Source organism: Thalassophryne amazonica, chromosome 17 (genome assembly GCF_902500255.1).
Source record: "Thalassophryne amazonica chromosome 17, fThaAma1.1, whole genome shotgun sequence".
NCBI classification, from domain to species: domain Eukaryota; kingdom Metazoa; phylum Chordata; class Actinopteri; order Batrachoidiformes; family Batrachoididae; genus Thalassophryne; species Thalassophryne amazonica.
In genome coordinates, this window is record NC_047119.1 from 57,297,300 (window position 1) to 57,324,020 (window position 26,721).

The following is a 26,721-nucleotide window of genomic DNA, read 5'->3' on the forward strand; positions in this document are numbered from 1 at the left end:
TTAAGGAAAGTCTGCCATTTTTAGACTTTCTTTACCCCGGCTCCCTCACAGTATCACGCACCAGGAAGGCACTAGCCTAAAATGTAACCTCGGATAAAGATTCAAAGAAATTTATTGTCATATGCACAATACAGAACATGAACATGTTCCCTGCACAATGAAATGTGTCTACTGCATTTAACCCAATCCTAATTGCCAGTAGGAGCAGAAGTCGCCATTAGGCGCCCGGGGACCAGCTCCAGATGTACATCCCTGCCTTGGTCAACAGCAGGGCTGAGCAAACCAACACCGACCCATAACAAACAACACACACACAACACATGGGCCCGGTACATAAAACATATATATGAAAGCAAAACACGAGGGAAAAGGAGAAAAAAAAAAATCCTCATAGCTGCTGCATTACACAGCAGCAATGAGGAAAAAAAAATCCCCATCAGCACAGAAAAACAATAATCACAGAGACAAAAACAAGGACACAGGACGACAACCGAGATTTGAAAGGACCAGTTTATCAGAACACTCCGGAGGCAGCCTGTTTGGCGCCGTCAACGGCCTTGTCCGACAATCCTGGAGGGGGAGGGAGCAGCCCTGCGCAGTCTGAGCAGTCCTGAACAGTTCTAACAGAGCTGGAGAAGCTGAGGGGAGGGGGGAAGACCAGGGAGCGAGGCTTAAGTGTTGATCTTCTGAGGAGGTTTTATCACAGCGACCTTGAAGTGCAGCTGTATTTGGGGAAGCCAAATGAATAGCCAGATTAGCAGACGCCTGAAAGATTCTACAGATCTGAGAACAGAGTGGCTCTCAATGCATCTGAATGTAGAATGTGGTCTTCACGGACGGTCATAGCGGGTTTCCAGGGCCGCAATCCTGCTCGAGATGTTTTCCAACGCGCGGTTAACCCCCGCCGACTGCACAGCCACTGCCTTCCCAATCGAATCAATCATGTAGGGCAGCCTGGAAGGACCAATCAAAGCTGCTTCCACTTTCTTGATTTTCCGGTAAACCAGCAAAGTGCCCGCTCCACACATCAGAAAGCCGGTCACCACCAAGCCGAATATGTACACATCTTCGACGTCCTCCACAGAAAGCATGCAAAGGCACATGACCTGCCATCTCCTCCACAAGTCCATCACGTAACCCATCACATGCGTCCCGGCAGGACAGGTCGGGTCCTCCGCCCCCGAATGTCTTGTAGAAAAAATAGTGTCAATTGCGTTCAGAGACCACTTTAACAGATCCATTTTTCTCGTTTCCAGAAGAGCAAAGCTGCAGCCTCACAGACAACACGCCACAGAAGCAGGAGAGATAAGGAGGGAGGGAGAAGAGAAAAGTGCGTCCGTCTCGGTCGAGTGCAAGCTGGCAAAAAATATTACCCTGGCATAAAAATTTTACCCTGGAAAATTCAGTGTCATGTTTAATCCAGGGGTGGACCAAAGCTGTCTTTCTGCTGCAAGCTAACAGTGGGACAAACTAATATGAAAAGACAGATCCACATAGGGATAATTAAAGGCACTTTGCAGCTGACAGCTGAAACTCAGCGTGTAGCCGGAGGACTACATTGTGTTCAGCAGCGCAGACGATGAATAAAGACTTGTTTTGTTTGTGTGGTAGAAAATGAATAATTATATCCAAATAGATTAAGAGACTTTGACTTATGTTCCCTTTATTACACAGTATGTTCTCCATGCATGAACATTTACGGTACTTTCCTGAGAAAATTTAAAGGGCAGTCAGAGTGCACAGCTCTGCTGGAGTAAAAATGCAGATGCCACATTACCAACACTAACCAACAGCAGAGGATGCCACAAGATTATTATTATTATTTTTTTTTTTTTTTTCTCCTGTTCTGGGGTGTAGTGTACTTTGAGCATGTTAGGGGTTTAATGCGGGTTTCTGAATCACTTAAATGCCACAGCTGCACCTCATCCATGTATATATAGATCTGTAATACAAGGTCTCTTCAGATGATCGTTCGGTACTGATGGAACTACTTTGTATCAAACTAGGTTACTTCAGGATGAGGAATACCATTTGCATTGTGGGGGAACATCAAGTGTGAGATTTTGGTCATGTGGCGCACTTCTCTGAGCGTGATGCAACTGGAAAAGTCCAGTGGAGTGCCCACGTACCTCCTCGTTGCAGCATTTAAGAGGTTGAGGATGGACTGTCTGCTGCCCACGGCCCATAGTGTGGTGGACGTAGCGAGGTCTTGCACCAGCTCATGCTCCAAGACCTAAACCATATTGATCTCTTCTGGATTATATATCTCTGTGAACCCCAAGATAGAAATATGCATGGAGGACCTCCGGTATGGCGTATCGTGAGTAGACGTGCATTCGGCTCGTGCACTGTTCAATTTTTTGCCTTGCAAACCTCGCACTTTTTGCCTGGAATCCCAGTTGTCCCAATACCAACATGTCCAAGTCTAAAAGTAAGCCCGAACGAGAAACTTCACCGCTTGCTGCACCTGAAAATTTGGTGGAGATTAGCCTTCTGCCTGAAGACCACAGAGCTGTGCTGTCTGCTGACTTTAAGCCTTCTTTTGAAAGTTTGTTGTCCAAGCTGGACAGTGTCCAATCTCCAGTGTGTGATCACGATTTATGCATTAATTCTCTTGAATCTGCACACACTGATTTTGATCAGCTATTGGAACAGCTCAACGCCGAACACTCTGCACTCTGAAGACAGCGAGTGGTTAAAATCCAAGCTGGCAGGGACGCAGCAGATGCCTGAATTTTTGGCTGACTAGTCTTAATATCACAGACTGTTTATTCAACCCTCCCTGGTGTCACCCATGGATTTTCTAAAGAGCTACTTTGAAGCTGAAATGGGGCAGTTCCAAGTGTCGCCAGCTTGGCAGCATCCGATTCTACCTAACTCTCATCCAATTTATAAACAGGTGGAGCGAAACTGCTCACGGAGGAAAACCCCAACCAGTTATCCTGTGCTTTCATCGCTTCCAAATGAAAGATCTGGTGATTCAGGAGGCACGTAAGAAGGGTGATCTGATCTACACTGGATATAAGATTCAGCTCTACAAAGATTACAGCCCTGAAATGGTGAGACAGCACGTGGAGTTCAAGAGCACTGTCTGAGCTCTACAAGTAGGGAGTCAGGCCTGCGCTCCTTTACCCAGCCAAACTGCGTGTCACTCTCCCAACGGGGAGAGAAGGTGGCTCCAATCTGCGTTTTGTGCAAGTTTGTGCAGGACCCGTAGAAAAGACGAGGTGCTATGGGAACTGCTATCGGCACTGTTGCAGGTCAAGTGGACTGATCGTACCGTGACTGTTTGTCTTTTTGTGGATCAGATTGAGTTGAGACCATTTTTGTGTTCGGTACCTTTTCAGAATTAATACTTTTTTTCCGTTGGTTGCCCCATAATATCTTTCAGTGTTGACTTTCTTGGTCAAGCACAGTAACTATGCCTATGCTGAAAATGTTCCTGTGACCATTGGAGGAAGAGGGGGAAGGGAAAAATCTGTCTGTGTGCATGGCCATATTATAACAAAGTGAACCTTCATTTGCACTGAAAACAGCCAAGTATCCCCACTTTAAGACACAATACCCATATGAAAGCCACAATAACTCAGTAGAATATTGAATGTATAATGCAATAGACAATTATCCTGATGCATACATAAACATTCAAAAATACTGTCCTGAAATGTGAGTGATGTCATTATTCAACAAAGTATAGAATTTGCAAGGGCTTTGCAATTCTGTCGTGGAGTTGGGTGGCCCTGAAAAGAGCCGTTGGGGGTTTGGAATCAAATGATTCTAAATGAAAAAGGGTTAACCGGTGTCCTCATCTCCAGTACCTCTCCTCTCCATGAGCCTCTGGTAGTATCCCCTATGAACTGCAGAATTTTCAGCTCCAAAATGCCATTCATCCGGTGTACACAGTCGAGTTCTGCAGGCTCTAATTTGTTGTCATCTGACCCGAAACCCAGGATATCACCGTTGGAATCCTGTCATTAAGATGTCCGTGAATAATTCCCTATTCTCCACGTGTATTCAAGGTTTGGGTACATCAGAATTCTTGTGCAGAGCTCTTGAGTAAACAAATATAAAGGTTCAAATGTATAAAAGGTATAACAGTATAAAAGGGATACCCGGTGCACCTGATAAAAGAAATATTACCAAGTCTCGGGTTACTGGGGATAGAGAACAGCAGTTATTGCACACCTGTATTCCAACACAGTGGATATTGCACAGATAAAGTGTGTGTTGTACATGTGGAACAAACAGATATTGCACCAATGACTGTTATTTCAAAAGGAATAAATAAAATATTGCACATTAGGATAAAGTTGAGTGGTAAATTTTGCCCAGTGGGTTTTGGTTGTGAACAGTCCAATACTCTGAGTTCAGGGATGCCATCAGTCTGTGGCCAGAAAAAAAAAAACTTTTATGGAATGGAGTTCTGCGTGGAATGATGCCTTCTGCTTTGCTTTTCTTCAGGTTGTAAGCTGTGTCGTTTGACCTGAGGAGAAAGTGGGCAGGGTGGTGAGGGTCCCTGATAATGTGCTGTGCCCTCTTTTTTTTATTTTTTTTTTTTATTGTTGATTGTAAATTGAGTCTATAGATGGAAGTTTAGTCCTGAGAATTTTTTTATGTTTTACAACCCTCTGAAGAGCCTTCCTCTCTGTCTGAGTGGTGTTGCCGTACCACACTGAGATGGCATTGGTGAGGATACCTGCCAGCCCGCCTGTGTAGGCTAGTGTGGGGGGGCGGCAGCTCAGCCCAGCCTTCCTGGGCAGTCTGAAGTGTAGCCGCTTCTGAGCTTGTTTCACATTGGCTCCAGTGTTTGCAGACCAGCTCAGATCAGATGCCACATGAATACCGAGGAACTTGTGGCTGGCTGCTCTCACCACATCAGTGCCCTTGATGGTGAGGGGGTGCAGTTGAGGGGCTTTCTTCCTGAAGTCGATGATTTCTGTTGTCTTTTCTACATTGAGGATGAGGTTGTTTTCCTCTCCGTAGGCAAGTGCCCTGTACCCAGTCTGGAATACTCCCACCCCTTGATGAGGCCCAGGATGGCCGTGTCGTCAGCATATTTGATGACTGTGTTGTCCATGTTGGATACACAGTCGTGAGTTGTATAGGGTGAAGAGTTGGGGCTGAGGCAGCAGCCTTGAGTTAATCCGGTGCTGATTGTGAGCTCAGTGGAAACCTCCCATCCGTACAACCTGTGGTCTGTCTGTGATGAAATCCAGAACCCAGTTGCAGATGGTGGTTGGGGATCCCCAGGTCGGACAATTTTCCAGTCAGATTTTTTTGGGCAAATGGTGTTGAAGGCAGGGGTGTAGTCGAGGAAGAGCATCCTGACATACAGTAGTGTTCAGAATAATAGTAGTGCTGTGTGACTAAAGAGATTAATCCAGGTTTTGAGTATATTTCTTAGTGTTACATGGGAAACAAGGTACCAGTGGATTCAGTAGATTCTCACAAATCCAACAAGACCAAGCATTCATGATATGCACACTCCTAAGGCTATGAAATTGGGCTATTAGTAAAAAAAAAAAGTAGAAAAGGGGGTGTTCACAATAATAGTAGCATCTGCTGTTGACGCTACAAACTCAAAACTGTTATGTTCAAACTGCTTTTTTTAGCAATCCTGTAAATCACTAAACTAGTATTTAGTTGTATAACCACAGTTTTTCATGATTTCTTCACATATGCGAGGCATTAATTTTGTTGGTTTGGAACCAAGATTTTGCTGGTTTACTAGTGTGCTTGGGGTCATTGTCTTGTTGAAACACCCATTTCAAGGGAATGTCCTCTTCAGCATAAGGCAACATGACCTCTTCAAGTATTTTGTCATATCCAAACTGATCTATGATACCTGGTATGCGATATATAGGCCCAACACCATAGTAGGAGAAACATGCCCATATCATGATGCTTGCACCACCATGCTTCACTGTCTTCACTGTGAACTGTGGCTTGAATTCAGAGTTTGGGGGTCGTCTCACAAACTGTCTGCAGCCCTTGGACCCAAAAAGAACAATTTTACTCTCATCAGTCCACAAAATATTCCTCCATTTCTCTTTAGGCCAGTTGATGTGTTCTTTGGCAAATTGTAACATCTTCTGCAAATAAATTAGCTTCACACAGTCGTCTTCTAACTGTCACAGCACTTACAGGTAACTCCAGACTGTCTTTGATCATCCTGGAGCTGATCAATACGTGAGCCTTTGCCATTCTGGTTATTCTTCTATCCATTTAGATGGTTGTTTTCCGTTTTCTTCCACGTGTCTTTTTTTTTTTTTTTTTTTTGTGTACATTTTAAAGCATTGGAGATCATTGTAGATGAACAGCCTATAATTTTTTTGTACCTGCGTATAAGTTTTCCCCTCTCCAATCAACTTCTTAATCAAACTACGCTGTTCTTCTGAACAGTGTCTTGAACGTCCCATTTTCCTTAGGCTTTCAAAGAGAAAAGCATGTTCAACAGATGCTGGCTTCATCCTTACATAGGGGACACCTGATTCACATCTGTTTGTTTCACAAAATTGATGAGCTCACTGACTGAATGCCACACTATTATTGTGAACACCCCCTTTTCTACTTTTTTTTTTTTTTACTAATAGCCCAATGTCATAGCCTTAATGCTGCGTTTACACATAACGATGACAAGTTACGAATGCCACGAAGTACACATTCTTGGCCGCTGATCACGAATGTGATTATTCGGGGCAGAAGCGTCAGGTGCCCTCAGGAACTGCTGCAACCTGTTACCACACGTTACAATTAATGGCACATGTTGCCGGAGAATTATCAGGAACCATTACGCACGGTCAAGAATAGTGTTCCGCGTTACGCGTTATTGCACGCGTAACAGCACATCGTTAAGGTATGTCACGTTGTGAACGAGGTGAATTGTCTCCACACACACCCATATTCATCCAGCCGAATTCAGATCGCTCCAGTTTTTCAGAAGTACTTTGTGACTGCATGCGTAGTTGGGCTCTGAGCCAGGGAGTGGCGCAGAGAGGAGGAGGACAGCGCCAGATGTGTGGCTTCATACGGCTCTCGTCTCGCGCATTTTCCCAAACATCAGGCACATGCAGCAGGTGGAACACCTGCAGGAGCGCGCTGAAGAGCACTGAAATGAGACTTTTAGCCAACTTGGTGTCAGCAGTCAACCTGAATGTTGTGCAGCAGGGTTTAATTGTGCGCACGCTTCTTCCTCCGCCGGACTGGAGGAGGTGCAGCGATGTCTGGCTGCACGTGTGTTTCCTCTTGCTCCTCTGGCTCAGACTCGATCTCCCGCTTATCAGTTACAACAGCAGGTGGAACACCTGCAGGAGCGTCCTGAGGAGCTTCAGCAGGAACTGTGGAACGACATTTGGAGCCAAGTTTAATTGTGTGCACGTGACAGAAAACTGATTCGTCGTGGCGCTCAGTGAAATGTGACGCCGTGTTACAACTCGTGTCAAAACTTGACAGTTTCCGTGTCACTTTGTAATAACGCGTGACAGTTTGGGCTCCAAGAACCATCACAGGAACCACTACGAACGTTGTCACGTTCTATTAAGGATTACTACTCAAGACGGATCAATACGCTCAGTTGCGACCTCCACGACGTGAGACAAAATGAGGGTGGTGTGTGACATTCGTGGAAGATTTTTTTGACAGGCAAAAACATGCTCCACGAATATTAAGAATATCACGCACCAACACGCACTATTAAGAAACCTATTCAGATGCATTAAGTCACATTAAGAATGTCAGGAATGTGTCACAAACAGTGATGCCGGTAATGAGTAATCTAACGCGTTAATCTTTCCAAATCAGTAATCAGATTAAAGTTACTTCTCCAAGTCACTGTGCGTTACTATTATTTTTACATTGTGGGTCGATAGCAGCATTAAACTTGGTCCGTGGGCATGGGGTCGGGGTTCAACTGAACTGCCCACTTTAAGCGAGCTGTGAGCTTTTCAGCTGCGGTTTTTTGCAGCAGCTACGGCTCGTTCTCACCTCTTAAAGCACGGTGACAACAGCACACTTGCACTGAGCTTTACAAAGACATTTTTATGCTTTTGTTTTTTCCTTTATGTAGAATTCTGAGCTGAGCTGCTCCGTATCTGCTGCTAAAAACAGCTGATCCTCCGCGACGCGTCAGCAACTAACACTATTTTCCACTCAAATGCACCTAAACTTTCTTTCTGAGGACCACATGATGTGAAAACACAATAAAACTTTCTTACCTGTAAATCTGGTCATGTTTTCTGCATAAATAAATGTTATCCATTCTTTGTGCTCAAACACCAAAGCAGAGGCGAATCCAGATAGAATGGGGGCGTGGGGCAGGGATGTACCCCCCCTCCCCACAACACCCCTAGATTAAAGGTCCAGTTTTGAAGTTGTTTTTTTACTACAACTACTAATACTACTTAAAATAATAATAAAATTAAAATGTTTAGAGAGAATTTAAATGTTAGAATGAATTTAATAGTTCCATTTATAAACAATGTAGATTAGAAATTACAAGTTTTACTGTTACAGTGCTGTCAACAGTTAAATATGAGGTCAAGAAAGAAGTCTTTATTTTACTTTTTATAAAGGTATTTATTTTCATTGAAGTCAAGAAAGGGTGACTATAAAGTGAGTTTTGGCAAATCAGGTATCTTTGTCATGTTGTGGTGGCAGAGGGTTGTTGTCGGCAGCTGGGGAAAGTAACTAAAAAAGTAACTAGTAATCTAACTTTGTTACTTTTCCAATTGAGTAATCAGTAAAGTAACTAAGTTACTTTTTCAAGGAGTAATCAGTAATTGGATTACTTTTTCAAAGTAACTGTGGCAACACTGGTCACGAATGACAGAAAAATGACATTCGTAACACATCTTGCTTATGTGTAAACGCACCTTAAGAGTGTGCATATCATGAATGCTTGGTCTTGTTGGATTTGTGAGAATCTACTGAATCTACTCCTACCTTGTTTCCCATGTAACAATAAGAAATATACTCAAAACCTGGATTAATCTTTTTAAGTCACATAGCACTACTATTATTCCAAAGTGATCCAGGTGTTGGTGTGTGTGATGGTCTATGGCTACCGCATCGTCCACTGATTTTGTTTGGACAATCGGCAAGTTGAAGAGAGTCAACAGTTTCCCGCACCAGCTTTTACAGACATTTCACTGTGACTGATGTGAAGTGCCACTGATCTGAAGTCCTTCAGGGTGGGTGCATCTGGTTTCTTAGGTACAGGGATGATGGTGGAGGATTTGAAGATGTGTGGGGCTGTTGACTATGCAAGAGAGGGTTGAATATATCTGTGTACACACCTGCCAGTTTTTCTGCACAGACCTTTAAGACTCTGGGAAAGGCCCCATCTGGACCTGCTGCTTTCTGGAGGTTCACCTGTTTTAAAGCCCTCAGGACCTGAGTGCGTGACACCAGAATGACAGAATCATTGGCATATATGCACATAATTATGACATAATTTGTATGTAATATTGAATTCTTTTTAAATTGTAATATTTCTAAAATTGTAATACAGTGGTCCCTCATTTATCGCGGGAGTTACGTTCTAAAAATAACCCGCGATAAGCGAAATCCGCGAAGTAGTCAGCGCTATTTTTTGCAATTATAGATGTTTTAAGGCTATAAAACACCTCACTACACACTTTAAACACTTTTCTCAAACAGGCATTAACTTTTTCTCAGTTTTCTCTCCTGTGTAAACACTCTTTCTTCTGGGCGAGAAGATTATAAGCAGACACACGCAGAACTCTCCCTTCGCTCACTGCCTCCGGAGGTGTGGATACGGGACCCGCAAAGAATCCAAGTCCTATCTCAGTGGCCACGGATCTCTGCGGCTGCAGTCAACATCCGCATCAAAACAGCGAGCGTAGTCTCTGGACCTGTTGCCAGATTTGGCGCAGCTTTGTACAGCAGACAGGAGGGCGGTGTGAGTGGCCCGCTGCTGCGTTTACCAAGCCCGCAGACTCAGTAAGTGCATCGGAGGCAGTGAGAGCAATCGCGGTGAAGCCGACCGGTGTCGCGACCGGCCCGCCTGATAAGGACGCAGAACACAATGCGCTGCTAAAAAAAAAAAAAAAAAAAAAAAAGCATGCAAAATTGCACAAAAAAAAATACGCAAAACTGCAAGGCCGCGAAAGGTGAACCACGTTATAGCGAGGGACCACTGTATTCAATTCTTTTTAAACTCCAGTTAAAATGGGAAACACTGGCTGGCAAACTACTGCATTTGATTTTGTAGTTGTTGCAGCAGTCATACATTTCAGTAGGCAGGTTTCCGTGACCCTTCATATTGTGCAATTTGAAGTAGCAAATTGAAATTTCTAAAATACTTTCAAAGATCACAGTTTTTTATGGATACCTGAGATTTTTTTTTTTTTTTTTTTTGGCAATCTGTAAAGTCTTAGTTTGATAGACTGCAATGGAAGCACTCTTCCCGCTATTACAGGTCACATGATGTACAAAGTCACTTGCCTTCCTAAAATACATGACATGGGAGGTGTGGACAAAATATAGGGAGAGCTTGACAAATGTTATAAGAGATCTTATGACAGTATTGTTTTTTAACCATGACCTTCTTGCCTCACAGCAAGAACAGTCATGGGCTCAATTCCCACCTGTGGCCTTTGTGTGGAGTTTGCATGTTCTCTCTGTGTTTGTGTGGGTTCCCTCCAGGTACTCCGGCATCCTCCTACATCCAAATATATGCAGGTTAGGTGGATTGGAAACTTTAAATTGTCAGTAGGTGTGTGGGTGGGTGTGAATGTGTTCCAGGTGATCCAAGTTTTTGATGTTTGCCTGGACTCGGCCATCAGAAGTGTATCTGTATGTGGTGAAAGTACTGAACTTGTACAGATATTCACTTATTTCAACAGTGATGTTCATGTCTCTGGGTCCTCGACGCCTGGGTCCAAGTCTTTGTTTCTTTAGAGCAGGGGTGGCCAAGTTCGGTCCTGGAGAGCCACATTCTTGACACTCTTAGTTGTCTCCCTGCTCCAACACACCTGAATCCAATGAAAGACTCGTTAGCAGACATTTAATGAGCCTTTCATTGGATTCAGGTGTGTTGGAGCAGGGAGACAACTAAGAGTGTCAGGATTGTGGCTCTCGAGGACCGAACTTGGCCACCCCTGCTTTAGAGGATCCTTAGGTTCCGCTAGAAAGACTTTGCATGGAACAAATGGTTACTTAGAGAGACTAAGATGAGGAGTATCACTTGCATTATGAGGCAATGTTAGCTTCAGCATTTTGGCCATGTGCTGCGTTTGTTTGTGCATGATCCAGTACACAGGTGCCAGAGTGTTGAGGAGGCCAAGGGGATGTCCACTTATCCATAGATGGATATTTTAGAAATGTGGGGGTGGACAGTTGTCTGCTTGGTTGGTTGCCATGGTGTTGTGAGTGCGGTACGGCATGGCACCAGCCCATGCTTCCACATTTGACTTGTATTGTCGACATTCTGAAAATATCTCTTAACATCATTTTTCTCTCATAAACTCGCTGTACAACGTTGACTAAACTTGCTCTGAATATAAACAATTATGAGAAATGTTAAAACTGTCATCATAGTTAATTTGTAGCTCATAATGTTTCCTTTCCTCAGACTTCTGCACGAGATAATACGGTGTGTATGCAGAAATGGGTGCTTTCTTAGACTCACTGTGGTGTGTTGCTCTGACAAACGTAGACATATGGACGGTTGCATAAATTAATCGCTGGATATGTCTGTACAGATGGTTTCTCTTGTCACATAAACAGCAGTGTGCATTGTTTGTGTCTCCTTAATTTGATGGGCCCCTATATTGATTGTCTGCAGATGTAGAGAGATATCAGGCAGTTGTTAGTTCAGGGTGCTTTTCCCCCCAGAGGATCCATACATTGTTTTCTTCTCGTGTTTAAACCTGTTAATGAGATAAAGTCCAGCATTTCAATGTGTGTCTTGTCTACCTTTTCATCTCATGCAGATGGAACACGCCATTTCAGTAATGTCTGATCCCCTGCCTCAAGTGCATTCTGGATCATCTGGGTATCCTCATGATCACAGAGGCCCCACCGAGAATCAAGGAACCTGTCGAAGCAGAGAGACCCCAAGTAAATCATTGTCGTCATCCTCTCGCATGACCTCCAGAGGAACCAACAGAGAAAGAGACAAAGGGAGGGAGAAGGAAAAAAAGAAGAGGAAACACAAGAGGAGATCAAGATCTCGGACAGACAGGTCAAGGTCTAGGTCAAAGAGGTCAAGATCACGCTCAAAAACAAGGCATTCTCTTCCTAGTGCATACCGAAGAACCCGCAGATCCCGGTAAGTCAATGAGAACATAAAACCATGTCTCCGTCCCAGCTGTCAGTAATGGGACTGCCAATCTTTCAGTATTTCATTGTTGGAGGTTAACAAAAGAAATCTTAATGAATCACATTTTTGGAGTCCGTATTTGATCTTTCTCTAACCTGCCAGCTACAATTCATCATTTGTGTCCGGTGCACATCTGCCTCACTGACTGTTCTGTTAAAGGAGAATCCCAGCTAATTACAATCTAGGCTCTATTTTTTTTTAGATGTTTTGGGGGTCATCTTTTTACTCAAGACAAAAAAATTATTTAATCGGCACATTATTGATAATGCAAAAATGTTAGCAGACAAACGATTTTACGGGGCAAAAAGAAGTCAAGAAGTTTGTCACCACTAACCAGGTGAAAATATCATTTTAGAAGTGCCAAGTTGCACAGATGACAAATATGGAGTTAAATGTGCTCATGTTGTCTATGTTACCACAACGTCCTCTTCTGTTGTGGCTGCCCCACAAACAAGTGTTCCCTTTATGTTTACGCAATATAATAAAAACCAAGCTGAAAACATAAACCAACCTGATTTGGGGCACTTGCCCCCCCCCCCCCCCCCCTTTCCATCTTCACAGATTTGTGATATGTGCAGCGGTGGATACGTTCTTTTGTGTTCCTCATACTCCACATACATCAGCTTGAGGTGATAGAAACAATTGTTGCTCAACACTTTCCAAGTGAACAGTTCCACTATTTGACTTCTTAAGTTTGAGCCAAATTCAGAAAGCTGATGTTCCACTTGGTTCTTTGGTCGTGCATACCGCTTTCTGCTTTTTTGGTTTCTATTTTAAGTACAAAGCAGCGTGACCACTCATCTTTTCCAGGTGATTTGCTGGCGCAGTCTGACATCAGAGCCCGCTGTTCCAGTCAGCAGCAATAGAAACCATACAGCAGAAGAAATGTACACTGACTGTGTACGACTTATACCGTCCATCCCTATGTCCAAGATGTATTTACCTTCCTTCAATTTTACCATTTCCTTGTTCTGTTGTGTGTCTAGATCACGTGCACGCTCAGTAGGTAGAAGAAACAGAAGCGGTCCCTCATCAGAAAGGAGACGAGATGACCGAGAACAAACCCGGCATCACCACAGCAACAGCTCAAGTCTTCCCAGAAGACGCTCACGATCCAGGTAGATCTGAACTGTTATGGACTTTGTCACTTAGGCTCTCTCTCTGTCTCACTCACTATTTATTTTTCTCCTAAACGCACTGCTTTATACAGTTGTCTGTATAGCAAGTGTGTCTATATAGCAAGTGTCCTAACGCACGCATGCACACACACACACACACACACACACACACCTTCAACCACTTATCGAAGATCAGGTCACGAGGGGCTGGAGTCTGTCCCAGCAGTCATAGGGCTTGAGGCGGGGTACACCCTGGACAGGATGCCAGTCTGTCGCAGAGAATCCTGACAGTGTTAACATTTTATATTGTTATACCATTTAGAAAATAAAATTTGGAAGATGCCAATACTCCAAATCAGAAAACGTTTGGATGATATGAAAAATGAAAGAAGAAAAAAAAATGCAGTGATCCTTACATTTACTTTGACTTATTTTTTCATTGCAGACAGCATGAATTGAATATATTTCATAGTTTTTCTTTTTATTTTATTTATTTATTTTTTTGTGGTGAGTGTCATTCCAGTGGTTAATATTCATCCATTCCTGTATTTAAGGCCAATCACACATTTTTTTAAAAAAGTTGGGACATGGGTGATTTTATTTTTTTTAAGTCAGGATGAACACATGAATGTTTCTAAGTCACTGAGTATGTCTTACAGCAATCATCAAGAAATACAAATAGTTTGATACTGTATTGTAAACCTGTCAAGAAGGCACTTCTCAAAAACTGAGCAACCACACTGGAAAGAGAATAGTGAGGGAAGCCACCAAGACAACCAGACAGCACTGAAGTAGTTCCATGTTGTTGTTGTTGTGTTTAAGGTAAGCTTAGCATAAAGCCTTGGTCCCACCAAATAATAAGCTATGAAGAATGAGCCATGTATGGATTTGTCAGTGATTATTCGAATAATGATTCACATATAAATCTATTACGTATCTGCTATGAAGAAGCCTCTATGTGCCCTATGTGCCTCTCTGTATCTCACATGTGCCAGGTACCAGCCTGTAGTGAGCCACGACATCATTTGACATCATTTGTCATTTGAGCCCCATCCACATTGTGTCGCCACATATGATCCATGTCGCGCCATGTAACGCGACGTTGGTGCACGTTTAGGCATGGGTTTGGTTCAACCTTCCAGCCCTCCTACACTTGGTCCCTTTTAAAGTGTGGGTTTTCAGTTCACAGGATCCATTCAAGATGTTGTCACTTTTTTGAAACGCAGTCCAAAAAAAGGCGGTCCTGCACAGTCCCGCCGGTATGCACATCCTTGCGTCAGGCTGCATTTTCACTTGTGTTCCAGAGTAGTTAAATGCAGCAGTTCTGCATATCCGTGGAACATGTGAACCTGCTGAACCTGTCCAAAATAGCCTGTTCTGTCCTCGTAGCCGCCAGGTGCTCGGATAAAAGGGTTTGGCAGCCTCGTCCTCACTACAAACATGCTTCTAAAATCCTCGTTTGTCCTCGTAGTACCTCGTACACAAACTGCCTCACGCTGTTGTAGCTAAATTTTGAACTTCTTGAAATTAGCGCCACGCTCAGATGAGCCTGGTTAGCTGAATATTCTGCCTCTAAGAGCCTCTCAGAGCCACTATTCTCCCACAATTGTTGAATAACTGGACTCGTACAAAAAAAAAAACATGCTGCGTGGCTCATTATTCATCCTTCATTATTCGGTGGGACCAGGGCTTAAGGTTAGAAACATGACCATTGAATTCACAGATGGATCAGGAAAATCCTAGTAGAGAAAAGGCAATGAATATGTATGTATGTATGTATGTATTTATTGCTCGAGTGCCTCCATACAGGCAAAACATTTATTCCCTACATCACCGGTGCTGGACGTTGGAATGAATAACTTCTGCCTGCATTCATTTAAATCCAGGCTTTGCTGAATACATATTTACTGCTTGAGGTTTTGAGAATTGATTACCATTGAGGCTGAATTTGAAATAAGTTACCTGCTGCTGTTCTTCTGCTTTTTTTTTTTTCTTTCTTTAAACCAGATCACCCTCTGAAAAGAGGAGAAGGTCACGACAAAGACACGCTGCAGGTTCCTCACTTTCACCGTATTCCTCACCACGCAAAGCTTTGTCCCCATCAGCAAGCCCCGCCTCCACCTCGACCCTGTCCAGGTAACACTCCACAGGACCGTCCTTCAGCCAGCTAACTCTTTGGATCGTTTCCCTACGTTTATCTGAAAGACTTTAATCTCAGCCTGTCTTGTTGTGAGGACCTGGAGTTACAAGTTACACACCATTTGTTTTTAAATCTGTCCTATTCAGTCCAATAGATTGCTGCCTCCAAGCCTGTGAGTCTTCTGTCTCGCAAAACAAACAGAATTGCTAATGTGCAGTCACAGCTGATAGTTCAGCATTTGGCTCGAGCACTTTGAGGAAACTGTGCTCATACTCCTTTTCAATTTCCTTCCTAAAGCCCCTTTCACACCAGGCCTGCTTCAAGTTGCATATGCTGCGTATCTACAACCCCTGGCAAAAATTATGGAATCACCGGCCTCTGAGGATGTTCATTCAGTTGTTTAATTTTGTAGAAAAAAATCAGATCACAGACATGACACAAAACTAAAGTCATTTCAAATGGCAACTTTGTGGCTATAAGAAATCAGGAAAAAAAAAAATAGTGGCAGTCAGTAACGGTTACTTTTTTAGACCAAGCAGAGGGAAAAAAATATGGACTCACTCAATTCTGAGGAATAAATTATGGAATCACCCTGTAAATTTTCATCCCCAAAACTAACACCTGCATCAAATCAGATCTGCTTGTTAGTCTGCATCTAAAAAGGAGTGATCACACCTTGGAGAGCTGCTGCACCAAGTGGACCGACATGAATCATGGCTCCAACACGAGAGATGTCAATTGAAACAAAGGAGAGGATTATCAAACTCTTAAAAGAGGGTAAATCATCACGCAATGTTGCAAAAGATGTTGATTGTTCAGAGTCAGCTGTGTCTAAACTCTGGACCAAATACAAACATGGGAAGGTTGTTAAAGGCAAACATACTGGTAGACCAAGGAAGACATCAAAGCGTCTTGACAGAAAACTTAAAGCAATATGTCTCAAAAATCGACAAATGCACAACAAAACAAATGAGGAACGAATGGGAGGAAACTGGAGTCAACGTCTGTGACGTCTGTTTTTATTTTCCAAACTTGCTACTAATGCAGACGGAAAACATCACACACATCAGATTAAGTCACTTGACCTGGGTCGGGTGTCCATCTGTCCTTTATAAAACAATGCAGCACAGATCCAGATACGTGCAGTACAATACAATTCAGGATCGATTCAGTTGTTTAATGTGGATATTTATTTTTATTTTTAAGATGAATCAGAATGAGCCAAAACTATCATTGCTCATCTACAAATCCACATTTCATTAATGACCAGGGAATTTCTTCAGGTTTTTTGCTCCTGTGCTGCCTCTGCTCACCTTTTCTTCACCACTGAGAGCAGCACCAAAGAAGCCCAGAAGATGACGCCAGCTAGAATTGCTTAACAAACTGTGAACTGATTGTAAAATTCAGTTTGGTGCATTTATCCGTTTTATCGCCTGCTGCTGTTGGACATGTTGATTTTGGTTTTGTCTTTCTTTCATAAGAGCCTCATCCTGCCCTTTGAAATGACTTACTTTGAACTTGTACGGGTATGAAGATGCAGAAGTAGTAGCAATACAAGTTCAATCATTTTATTCACCTTATTCAGCCCTGCCCACTATTACAACAGAGGCAATTCCGTTTTGTCTTACGACTTCCGCTGAGCGGTGTGTTTTCAGTATAGAACAATGGAAGTCATTCCATGGGTAGAAACAAAAACCTTTTTGAAAAGCTCAAAGGGAACAACTCTGGCTCACCCATGGGTCATAACAGAGTGGGAAGATGACATGAAAAAGTGGCCCTCAATTATTTTTAACTACTTATGTTGTCACTCGGCGTGAACGGTTTGGCTATGAGGAACTACGAGCTTCGTGTCACACAGCGCCGCTGAAGCTCATATAAAAGCATGATCAAGTTAAAATACTACCCCACAAGTAGTACCACCGTAATGCCAAGATTACGTAACGTTAATATACGTATGCTGTTATTTCATGCAGTGCTTGGTTGTATCAAACACCAGAAAATGAGTAAATTACTAGATAGCAGCTAACGCTAAAAACACAGCTCACCCGTTTGTCTCACTTGCATCCTCCGTGGCTTCTTCAACGGAGCGTTGTAGTCCAACCATTTCTCTGGGTAAGGCTCCAGTGGTGTGGGGTTTTTTTCTCCACAAATTGAAAAGAACAGGCACGGGGACATTTGGGTGGATTTTTCAAATTCAGCACCTTTAGCCAGCACCGGAGATCCTCGTCTTTCGATGGAGGAGGGAACAAGCTAAAACCTGGTCCATAGCACTCAGATCTCTCCTTTCCATGTTCAAAACATCGTTCTGAAAGCAATAGTTTCCTCTTCTTCGAGTTGTTGTGGCACCCACGAACTGAACAATTAATGCTGCTCATGTTTGGACACTTCTGGCGTACTGTGTTCCCATGTAGCTAATCATCGGCACAGTGGCAAACCGGAAGTTGCTTGACAAAATGAAGCCGCCCACCCTGCCTTCCAGAATAAGATGAATAATGTTAAAATCAGGCCATCGACCACTTCATAGTACATTTAGATCAATTCAGGGGTCTGTGTATTGATGTATCGCATCTGTTACTTTAAAATCTATTTTCGACTTCTATTAATAATAATAATAATACGTTTTATTTGTATTGCACCTTACATTTCAAAGAAATCTCAAAGTGCTACAGCAAGGATTTAAAAACAGAATTAAAACAGATTTCAAAAACAGATTTTGTAGAAACCATTTCAACGATAAGATATCTAAAAGGCCTTTTGAAATAACAATGTCTTTAGGCCTTTTTTAAAAGGCCTCCACACTTTGTGGGGCCCTCAGGGTCTCTGGGAGGGAGTTCCAGAGCCGAGGGGCCACTGCCTGGAAGGCCCTGTCTCCCATGGTGGAGAGTCTGGTCCTGGGTTGGTGAAGGCAGTGTGAGGAGGTGGTGGAGCGGAGAGATCTTGAGGTGGTGTGTGGGGTGAGGAGTTCACTGAGGTAGGCAGGGGCAGTGTCCGTGCGTGCAACTGATAAGTCAGGAGGCAGAGTTTGTACTCTATTCTGTATTTGATGGGCAGCCAGTGGAGGGATCTGAGGACAGGGGTGATGTGGTCAACTTGCGCCTCCTCGTCAGGACCCGGGCAGCACAGTCTGGATGTGCTGCAGCTTTTGCAGGTTTTTACCAGGGGTCCCGACGAGGAGGGCATTGCAATAGTCCAGCCTGGAGGAGACAAAAGCATGGACCAACCTCTCAGCATCTGGTTGGGAAAGGGAGGGGCGGAGCTTGGCTATGTTTTTGAGGTGATGGAAGGAGACTTTGCATAGGTGGCGGATGTGGGTGTCAAAGGTGAGATGTGGTCAAATCTGACTCCAAGGTTGGTGACGGAGGTGGACAGGGGAATGTTGTGGCAGAGAATGGGAATACTGGTGAGGGAGGAGGACTGGGTTTGATGTGGGGTACCGATGAGGATGGCTTGAGTTTTGTCAGTGTTTAGTTTAAGAAAGTTATCAGTCATCCATGCCTCTATCTCCTCCAGGCAAGCCTGAAAGGCAGACGGCAGAGCTGAGGGGAGTGTGGAGTCCATTTTGATGTATAACTGTGTGTCGTCGGCGTAGCAATGAAATGAAATCTTGTGCTTACGGATGATTTGACCAAGGGGGAGCATGTAGATGGTAAAAAGGGTTGGACCAAGGACGGACCCTTGTGGCACTCCACAGCTGACAGTATGGGTTTTGGATTTGGATTGTCCGAGTGTAACACATTCTGTCCTGTTCGTGAGATATGAGCGAAACCAGTTCAGAGTTGTGCCAGTGAGTCCTATTTCAGTGTTGAGGTTAATTGTTACAGCCCTAGTCTCAAGGTTTAAGTTAGCTTTGAGGAAGCACATCTGTAATATTGATTTGTAAGTGCCTCAATATTAACACAAAGTGTAAAACTTTCTCAAACACTTGTGCATCAGATTACCTCAAATCTAAGCCACATATTTAGAAAACAGCTAAGGGTTGTGTTACTTGATGCTAAACAAAATACGCGTAAATGTCAAATCCAAATTGTCACCTGCATTATGTCTGAGTTGACAATTAGATTGAGAAAATACAGGTCTCGTAGTTGAAATTCAGTGCGACAGAAGTCAATGTAGTGTACATGCAGTTGTGCTCAAAGGTTTACATACCATGGCAGAAGTTTTGATTTTTTTTTTTTTTTTGGGGGGGCCATTTTTGAGAGAATATGAATGACAACACAAAAACCTTTTTTCACTCATGGTTAGACCCTGATCAAAAGTTTACATACCCCAGCTCGTAATACCATGTAGTTCCCCCTTTAACATCGGTGACAGCTTGGAGTCTTTTGTGGTAGTTGTGAATGAGGCCTTTTATTTTCTCTGATGATAAAGCTGCCCATTCTTCTTGGCAAAAAGCCTCAAGTTCCTGTAAATTTCTGGGCTGTCTTGCATGAACTGCACATTTGAGATCTCCCCAGAGTGGCTCACTGATAATGAGGTCAGGTGACTGAGATGGCCACTCCAGAACCTTCACTTTATTCTGCTGTAGCCAATGACATGTGGACTTGGACTTGGCTTGTCATGTTGGAACATCCAATTATGTCCCATGCGCAGATTCTGTGCTGATGAGTGCAGATTTTCCTCCAGTATTGTCTGATAACATGCTGCATTCATCCTACCATCAATTTTGACCAGGTTTTCTGTGTCTTTGTAGCTCACACATCCCCAAAACATCAGTGATCCATCTCCATGCTTCATAGTAGGAAGGGTGTACCTTTCATCATAGGCCTTGTTGACTCCTCTCCAAATGTAATGTTTATGGTTGTGGCCAAAAAGATCAATTTTGGTCTCATCATTCTGACTGCCTTTGTTCTCTGTGCTGTTTGGCATATTATAAGGAGGAATACTTTGTGGCATTGAGCGTAGTAATGGCTTTCTTCTGGCGACTCGACCAAGCAGCCCATTTTTCTTCAAGTGCCTCCTTGTTGTACATCTTGAACCAGCCAGCCCACTTTTTTTTCTGGAGAGTCCTGTATTTCAGCTGAAGTTATTTGTGGGCTTTTCTTTGCATCCTGAACACTTTTCCTGGCAGTTGTTGCTGAAATTTTTGCTAGTCTACCTAACCGTAGTTTGGTTCCAACAGAATCCCCCATTGCTGATTGGCATTCTCAGTCCCTTGGATATCTTCTTATATCACTTTCTTGTTTTATACAGTTCAGTTACCTTTTCTTTGACAATTCTTTTACTTTCCCTATGACTCAAAAACCACAAATGTCAGTGCAGCAGTGGATGAAAGATGCAAGGAGCTCAGAAACTCACAGACCTTTTATACACACACAGATTACAAGCAAACAGATCACAGGTGAGGATGGTAACCCTTTGTAGCCATTCAAACCCGTTTGTGTCAACTTGTGTGCATGTTATTGGGCCTAAATCACCAGGATATGTAAACCTTTGATCAGGGTCATTTGGTTAGTTTCTGTTGTCATTATGATTTAACAGTACTCAAAGCAGCCTGGCTTCCATGAGCTCTGTGGTAACCTGAAAGGAGTTTCAAATGTTGATGGATGAAAGTGGAGTGGTTGATGCCATAAATGTTTGCGTTTGAACGACATCTCTGGCTGCACATTTGGTGTTCATATGCAAGTGACAAAACAGGTCAGTGTACATTTTTCTGTAACAACAAAGGTTGCATTTTTCAGCAAAGATGTGGTTCATTTTTCATGCAATGTCCAAACTTGCCAGTAAATCAGCTATATGACGCCTTCTGTTGTAAGAATATGTTTAACAAAAAATGCTTTGTTCCACCGTATGTACAAATTGGGGCGTTTTAGAGAAGCAATAATCAGTGGTGCCAAATGAGCAGCTTAATTCCAGTGTATTATTCGAGTTTATTGCCTTACCAATAAAAACTACTGGAATGGAATCAGCACAACACAGTAGTGTAATACACACACATAAATGCATTATTGTGTCCATAATTCTCCCAATTTTAAGGGTGAACAGAGACTTGAAAACTGTAACTAAAGTTGTTTTTTATATGCATCGGCCAACTTGATTCAGTCTTTTCAGGTTCTGATGGCTCTTGATGAATTATGAACTACTGGAGAGGTAGAGAGATTAAAAGCTTTCAGTAGAAACACAAAGTTGAATTTGAAGTTTTCTATTTTGGCACTTTGTCTGCACATGTACGTGATTGCTTTTGATGCCGTTGGAGTGGTTTTGGCTGAATATTGTAGTTCTTGCAGTTTGTTTGCCATTCCACTCTTTCAGCTCCATCCCTCTACTCTGCCTTTTGTTCCTTGTGATTCCTGTTCAGCGTTTTCAGAGTGTACCATAAATATTGTATGTTTCCTGTTAACAATTGTTTTTTTTTTTTTCTCTTTCTCTCTCTATCTCTCCCCACAGGGGCGGCTCTCAGGAGAAGGACAAGGCAGTGGCTTCATCCATCGTGTCTTCTGTTCAGTCCAAAATTACTCAGGTATTGTTCTTTGCTCTTGACCCAAACATAAACCTTCAGTATTCTTTTCCATGTAAAAGTCATGAATGTTGTTGAGCTAACAGGAAAAGCATACGGAGCAGTCTGTGTACTTTGCTACATGTCTGTTAAACACATTCATGTATTAATGTTTGAATGTGTTTGGTGTGGAGGATTGCCTTCAAAACCAAAAGAGGGCTCTGGGATCCAGCATGCTGATCTATGTTCCTGTCTAATCAATTTGGAAGTATGTTTCCAAGCAAGGTTTGCCAACGGAGGCTTTTTAGTTTTGTGTGTTATATTGTGTTGCGTGCATATGTTGTTGCCAGTCAGCAGTGTCTGTGGTGTGAAGTAAAGCGAAGTGGGGTTTTTTTTTATGCTCTTTATCTGTTTTCTTGTAAATTTGTGACTTTAATCTCAGCGAACTTTTGAGTATTTGTCTAATTTATGGTTGAGAAGATAAAACATTTTTAAAAATCTGATTTTTGAAATCGTGTTCTATATTTCAGCTCTTTAATTTTGGATTTATATACCATGTGTAGTGTCCTTTTTATTATTGGCATTTATTGTTTTATTATTGGAGTTGATTTTGTTTAGTGATGGTGGGAGGTGATGGTCTAGTGGTTGAGCGATGGGCTTGAGACCAGAAGATCCTCTGTTCAAACCCCAGCCAGACCAGAAAATCACTAAGGGCCTTTGAGCAAGGTCCTTAATCCCAGAGTTGCTGCCGGTGTGTAGTGAGCACCTTGCGTGGCAGCACCCTGACGTGTGTGTGTGTGTGTGTGTGTGTGTGTGTGTGTGTGTGTGTGTGTGTGTGTGTGTGTGTGTGTGTGTGTGTGTGTGTGTGTGTGTGTGTGTGTGTGTGTGTGTGTGTGTGTGTGTGTGTGTGAATGGATGAATGTGAGGCACAACTGTAAAGAGCTTTGAGCGTCTGATGCAGATGGAAAAGCGCTATATAAATGCAGTCCATTCACCATTTACTCCTTTTATTCCTGGAAAGTCTGATATAAATAGCTGTTGTTGTTGTTATTACAACCCCAATTCCAATGAAGTTGGAACGTTGTGTTAAATGTAAGTAAAAACAGAATACAATGATTTGCAAATCCTCTTCAACCTATATTCAATTGAATACACCATAAAGACAAGATATTTAATGTTCAAACTGATAAACTTTGTTTTTGTGCAAATATTTGCTCATTTTGAAATGGATGCCTACAACATGTTTCAAAAAAGCTGGGACAGTGGTATGTTTACCACACTTTGCATCACCTTTCCTTCTAACAACACTCAATAAGTTAGTGTGTGGGAACTGAGGACCTTAATTTTTAGTGCCATGATTGGGTATAAAAGGAGCATCCCCAAAAGTCTCATCCATTCACAAGCAAAGATGGGGCGAGAATCACCACTTTGTGAACAACTGCATAAAAAAAAAATAGTCCAGCAGTTTAAGAACAATGTTTGTCAATGTTCAGTTGCAAGGAATTTAATTTTACACATAAGCGGCAAGGCCGAAAACCAACATTGAGTGCCCTTGACCTTCGATCCCTCAGGCAGTACTGCATTAAAAACAGACATCATTGTGTAAAGGATCTTATCGCCTGGGCTCAGGAACACTTCAGAAAACCACTGTCAGTTAACACAGTTTGTCGCTACATCTACAAGTGCAAGTTAAAACTGCCATGCAAAGCAAAAGCCATACATCAACAACATCTAGAAACACCGCTGCCTTCTCTGGGCCTGAGCTCATTTGAAATGAACAGACGAAAAGTGGAAAAGTGTGCTGTGGTCTTATGAGTCCACATTTTAAATTTTTTTTTGGAAATCATGGGTGCCGTGCCCTCCGGACAAAAGAGGAAAACACCATCCAGATTGTTACCAGTGCTAAGGTCAAAAGCCAGCATCTGTGATGGTATGGGGGTGTGTTAGTGCCCATGGCATGGGTAACTTACATGTCTGTGATGGCACCATCAATGCTGAAAGGTACATCCAGGTTTTGGAGCAACACATGCTGCCATCCAAGTAACATCTTTTTCAGGGATGTCCCTGCTTATTTCAGCAAGACAGTGCCAAGCCACATTCTGCACGTGTTAGAACAGCGTGGCTTCGTAGTAAGAGTGTGCAGGTACTAGACTGACCTGCCTGCAGTCCAGACCTGTCGCCCATTGAAAATGTGTGGTGCGTTATGAAGAGCAAAATATGACAACAGAGACGCCGAACTGTTGGAACAACTGAAGTCGTACTTCAAGAAAGAATGGGAAATAATTCCACCTACAAAGCTTCAACAATTAGTGTCCTCAGTTCCCAAATGCTTATTGAGTGTCGTTAGGATAGGTGATGTAACACAGTGGTAAACATACCACCCCAGCTTTTTTGAAACATATTGCAGGCATCCATTTCAAAATGAGCAAATATTTGCACAAAAACGAAGTTTATCAGTTTGAACATTAAATATCTTGTCTTTGTGGTGTATTCAATTGAATATAGGTTGAAGAGGATTTGCAAATTATTGTATTCTGTTTTTATTTACATTTAACACAACATCCCAACTTCATTGGAGTTGGGGTTGTATTATTATTATTGACAAAGAGCATGGTGTTTTTGAGTGTATAAGTCACAGACCCAGCTTAAAAATGTGAGACTTATAGTCTGGAAAATCTATGGTACTTGGACAGCGATAATATACTGTTGCACAAATGCACTACTCCAAGCATGTCATAAAAATGCTTCTCCGCACATATGTACTGTTTGTTACTAAATAAATGGCCTAAATCTCACCTGTGACAAAATGCCTAGATGCAGACCTAAGTGCAGTTCAGTTTGTGGTGGGTTTCAGGCACTTTGCTCTTAATGTTACCAAACAGAGTTTCAGGCCTGGCTTCTTTGCTCAGTATACAGCACAACCAGCAACTCTGCAATGTTTGTGCATGTTTAATTGTTCTAAAATAAGACGAGATGAACTTTATTTATCCTTAAGGAAATCATTTTGCCAGAGTACAGAAACAGTAAACAATGTTTTTTTGTTGTTGTTTGTTTGTTTTTTATACGAAATGACTGGAAGGCATTTGCACAATATGTTGGACAATATTGCTCATAACTCTGAATAACTCTGTTCGTTATGTATTCATCCTGCAGAAGGGGGAGGAATTATACAATCTGTCACAGGTAAAAAAGACCTCCTGTGGTGTTCTGTGGTGCACCTCGGTGGTCTCAGTCTGTGGCTGAAGGTGCCACACTGACACTTGTTTCATACAGAAACAATAGCAACAAGAACGTTTGATCAACTGCTTTAACTATTTATGCATATTCCAGCCGTCTGTGGCTGGGACATGCGTGTGCGCACACATTGTTGTGAAGACAAATCAGTTGTCAACACAACCAGATCTCATGCCTACAGGTGCTGTGGACAGCTGCAGAAATGATCACAGGCTGGTCCTCAGTCTGATAACCGCTGTCGAGTCACGTCATGAATGTTTCCTTTTTGATTTTATTCAAAAGCGCCAAGGTCGCCGTTTGCTTCGTTTTTCTTTTGTTAGTTTCGGTTTTGTTTCGTCTTTTATGCGACCTGGAATTGCAGGCTTTTCTGTGATGGGAGAAGTCCAGGCTCATTCATCCACTTTTTCTCGAGGATTTGTGACTTTGACTTTTTTTTCTTTATTCAGCGATCGTGTGACCAGGCCCTTACCGTTTGATCCATTTTTGTATAGTTTGGTTTGTTTGCTGAGGTGTGATCAGGAATATTGTTGCAGACTATAGTCCTTTTGAAAATTAAAGAGACACAAAAAGTGTTTTGTGAGTTAGTTAAGTTTTCTCTGGTATAGTTTTTTTTTGTTTTGTTTTTTCAAAAACCAAAAAAAAAAAAGAAAAACTACCTTGGTAGAACTAAACACGTCTAGGCCAATCATTCTGACCCTAGCACTTCTGCTAAACTTGCTCCTGATTTTGTAATGATGACATAAGCCTCACAGTATACACTTGGCACCTCTGGTCAACTGGTCTGAGGTTTGTTTGGTTCCTGGTCGTCCTTCAGTCATGTTTTAATCTGGGCAAACTACATTAACTTGGAACATTTTCCACTCCGACAAATGCATATTTGACAACAGCGTGTTAATAAGGCTGGAAAGGTTTTTTGTTTGTTTCTCCTATATGTAAAGAGTTTTATTCATGGTCTTGGTGACACATGACTCATGGTTAATTGGTGGACTGTGTTGATTGACTTGGGCACACTGTGTTCCTCATTAGAGCGTTGCAGTTCGGCGAGCAGCTTGAATAAGTGGCACACACATGTTGTCCAGACCCCCGAGCAGACCTCCCAAATAAATTCTGACTGTGCTTAAAATTACAATGTGCAGGTTGAGAGCTGCCATCACAGTGCTTATGGAAATGCAGCTTATTCAGATGCAAACACACAGACCATATCAGGTGTTAGAGGAAAATGCCAAAATGTGAGAGGTGGGACGAGATCAGAGCGTGTGACCTGAATGGAAGCAAGGAAAGAAGGATGTCTAGACCACTTCATCTACTGTTGCTATTTTTTTTTCTAATTCTAGCTTCCAGGGAGCTCACCGCACCTGACTACTGTTTTTTTTTTTTTTTTTTTTTTTTTTTTTTTTTTTTTTTTTTTTTTGGGGGGGGGGGGGGGGGGGGCGGCAAAGGAGGATGAACTCGG

The 26,721-nt window shown here is 42.6% G+C and overlaps 1 protein-coding gene across 4 annotated transcripts in view; it reads left to right on the forward strand.

Annotated features, from left to right (window-relative positions):
* Positions 1-26,721, forward strand: part of sfswap (splicing factor SWAP) — a 123,713-nt gene that overhangs the window by 92,222 nt on the left and 4,770 nt on the right. For all 4 annotated transcript variants that reach the window (XM_034193107.1, XM_034193108.1, XM_034193110.1 and 1 more), the window contains 4 exons: positions 11,955-12,292; positions 13,330-13,461; positions 15,469-15,597; positions 21,986-22,058. In XM_034193107.1, coding sequence (XP_034048998.1) covers positions 11,955-12,292; positions 13,330-13,461; positions 15,469-15,597; positions 21,986-22,058 — 672 coding nt within the window. The remainder of the gene's footprint in view (positions 1-11,954; positions 12,293-13,329; positions 13,462-15,468; positions 15,598-21,985; positions 22,059-26,721) is intronic.